Genomic DNA, 2,451 nt, shown 5'->3' on the forward strand with positions numbered 1-2,451 from the left:
GCTGCTCTGTGGTCAAGAAGGCATACGGCATGCTTTCCTTCATCGGACGGGGTATTGAGTACAAGAGTTGGCAGGTCATGTTACAGTTGTATAGGACTTTGGTTCGGCCACATTTGGAATACTGCGTGCAGTTCTGGTCGCCACATTACCAAAAGGATGTGGATGGCTTTGGAGAGGGTGCAGAGGAGGTTCACCAGGATGTTGCTTGGTATGGAGGGCGCTAGCTATGAAGAGAGGTTGAGTAGATTAGGATTATTTTCATTAGAAAGACGGAGGTTGAGGGGGGACCTGATTGAGGTGTACAAAATCATGAAAGGTATAGACAGGGTGGATAGCAAGGGGCTTTTTCCCTGAGTGGGGGATTCAATTACTAGAGGACATGAGTTCAAAGTGAAAGGGGAAAAGTTTAGGGGGGATATGCGTGGAAAGTTCTTTACGCAGAGGGTGGTGGGTGCCTGGAATGCGTTGCCAGCGGAGGTGGTAGATGCGGGCACGATGGCGTCTTTTAAGATGTATCTAGACAGATACATGAATGGGCAGGAAGAAAAGAGATACAGACCCTTAGAAAATAGGCGACAGGTTTAGATAGAGGATCTGGATCGGCGCAGGCTTGGAGGGCCGAAGGGCCTGTTCCTGTGCTGTAATTTTCTTTGTTCTTTGTTCTTTGTTCTTACTCTTTGGTGCTGCCATCTCTGTTGCTGTCCTCTCTGCTGCTGTCCTCTCTGCTGTTCCCTTCTCAGCTGTTCCCTTCACTGCTGCTGCTCGCTCTGCTGCTATTCTCTCTGCTGCTGTCCTCTCTGCTGCTCCCCTCCCTGCTGCTGCCCTCCCTGCTGCTGCCCTGTCTGCTGCTGTCCTCCCTGCTGCTGTCCTCTCTGCTGCTCCCCTCCCTGCTGCTGCCCTCTCTGCTGCTGTCCTCTCTGCTGTTGCCCTCTCTGTTACTGTCCTCTCTATTGCTGTCCTCTCTGCTGCTGTCCTCCCTGCTACTGTCCTCTCTGCTGCTGTTCCACTCTGTACTGCTCCCCTCCCTGCTGCTGCCCTCTCTGCTGCTGTCCTCTCTGCTGCTGTACTCTTTGGTGCTGCCGTCTCTGTTGCTGTCCTCTCTGCTGCTGTCCTCTCTGCTGCTGTACTCTCTGGTGCTGCCCTCTCTGTTGCTGTCCTCTCTGCTGCTGTCCTCCCTGCTGCTGCCCTCTCTGCTGCTGTACTCTCTGGTGCTGCCATCTCTGTTGCTGTCCTCTCTGCTGCTGTCCTCCCTGCTGCTGCCCTCTCTGCTGCTGTACTCACTGGTGCTGCCATCTCTGTTGCTGTCCTCTCTGCTGCTTTCCTCTCTGCTGCTGTCTTGCCTGCTGTTGCTGTCTCTGCTGCTTCCCTCTCTGCTGTTCTCTCTGCTGTTCCCTTCTCTGCTGTTCCCTTCTCTGCTGCTGCTCTCTCTGCTGCTATTCTCTCTGCTGTTGCCCTCTCTGCTGCTTCCCTCTCTGCTGCTGTACTCTTTGGTGCTGCCATCTCTGTTGCTGTCCTCTCTGCTGCTGTCCTCTCTGCTGTTCCCTTCTCAGCTGTTCCCTTCTCTGCTGCTGCTCTCTCTGCTTCTATTCTCTCTGCTGCTGTCCTCTCTGCTGCTCCCCTCCCTGCTGTTGTCCTGTCTGCTGCTGTCGTCTCTGCTGCTGTCCTCTCTGCTGCTGCCCTCTCTAATGTTGTCCTCTCTGCTGCTCCCCTCCCTGCTGCTGTCCTCTCTGCTGCTCCCCTCCCTGCTGCTGCCCTCCCTGCTGCTGCCCTCCCTGCTGCTGTCCTCTCTGCTGCTCCCCTCCCCGCTGCTGCCCTCCCTGCTGCTGTCCTCTCTGCTGCTCCCCTCCCCGCTGCTGCCCTCTCTGCTGCTGTCCTCTCTGCTGTTGCCCTCTCTGTTACTGTCCTCTCTACTGCTGTCCTCTCTGCTGCTGTCCTCCCTGCTACTGTCCTCTCTACTGCTGTCCTCTCTGCTGCTGTCCTCTTTGCTGTCTAGCTGCAGGTCTCTGAACAGCAGGCTGTTGTTGCTGCTGCTGCTGGTGCTGGTGCTATTGATGGTCGTATTTCTCCTCGTTCGAGGTCCAATCTGACACTGCCAAGGCCCATTCTGATATGATTCAGATATCCTCCAAAGTATAGAAAGTAAACTCTCACTAAACATACTGTGAACAAGCCCTTTCCCACTAGTAGGTAATAAAGAAGCTGTGAGTACTGGATATTTATTGCAGTATTCCCATCAGCTTTAATGACCCACCCCTCAATTGCCATCGACTTCTTGCCTGACTTTCACTAACCAGTTCCAGGAAGATTGGGAAACCCAAGGCTGTGATGTTAAACTTTAAATTGTGTTAAAATATTGCTCCAATGCAGCGATTGCCCATATGTTAAAAGACAACCTGCTTCTTCCGAGTGGGCTGTGCCCAACAGCCTAATGTGCTTGAGTTAAACACAGAA

General features: G+C 53.5%; 1 protein-coding gene across 1 annotated transcript; it reads right to left on the reverse strand.

The window, feature by feature from the left end:
• Positions 1-1,546: 1,546 nt before the first annotated feature.
• LOC137379242 (uncharacterized) lies at positions 1,547-2,158 on the reverse strand. Its single transcript, XM_068050328.1, has one exon. The coding sequence runs from the start codon at positions 2,156-2,158 to the stop codon at positions 1,547-1,549; it is 612 nt and encodes a 203-aa protein (XP_067906429.1).
• Positions 2,159-2,451: the final 293 nt, after the last annotated feature.

Source organism: Heterodontus francisci, chromosome 1 (assembly GCF_036365525.1).
Source record: "Heterodontus francisci isolate sHetFra1 chromosome 1, sHetFra1.hap1, whole genome shotgun sequence".
In the NCBI taxonomy this organism is placed as follows: Eukaryota; Metazoa; Chordata; class Chondrichthyes; order Heterodontiformes; family Heterodontidae; genus Heterodontus; species Heterodontus francisci.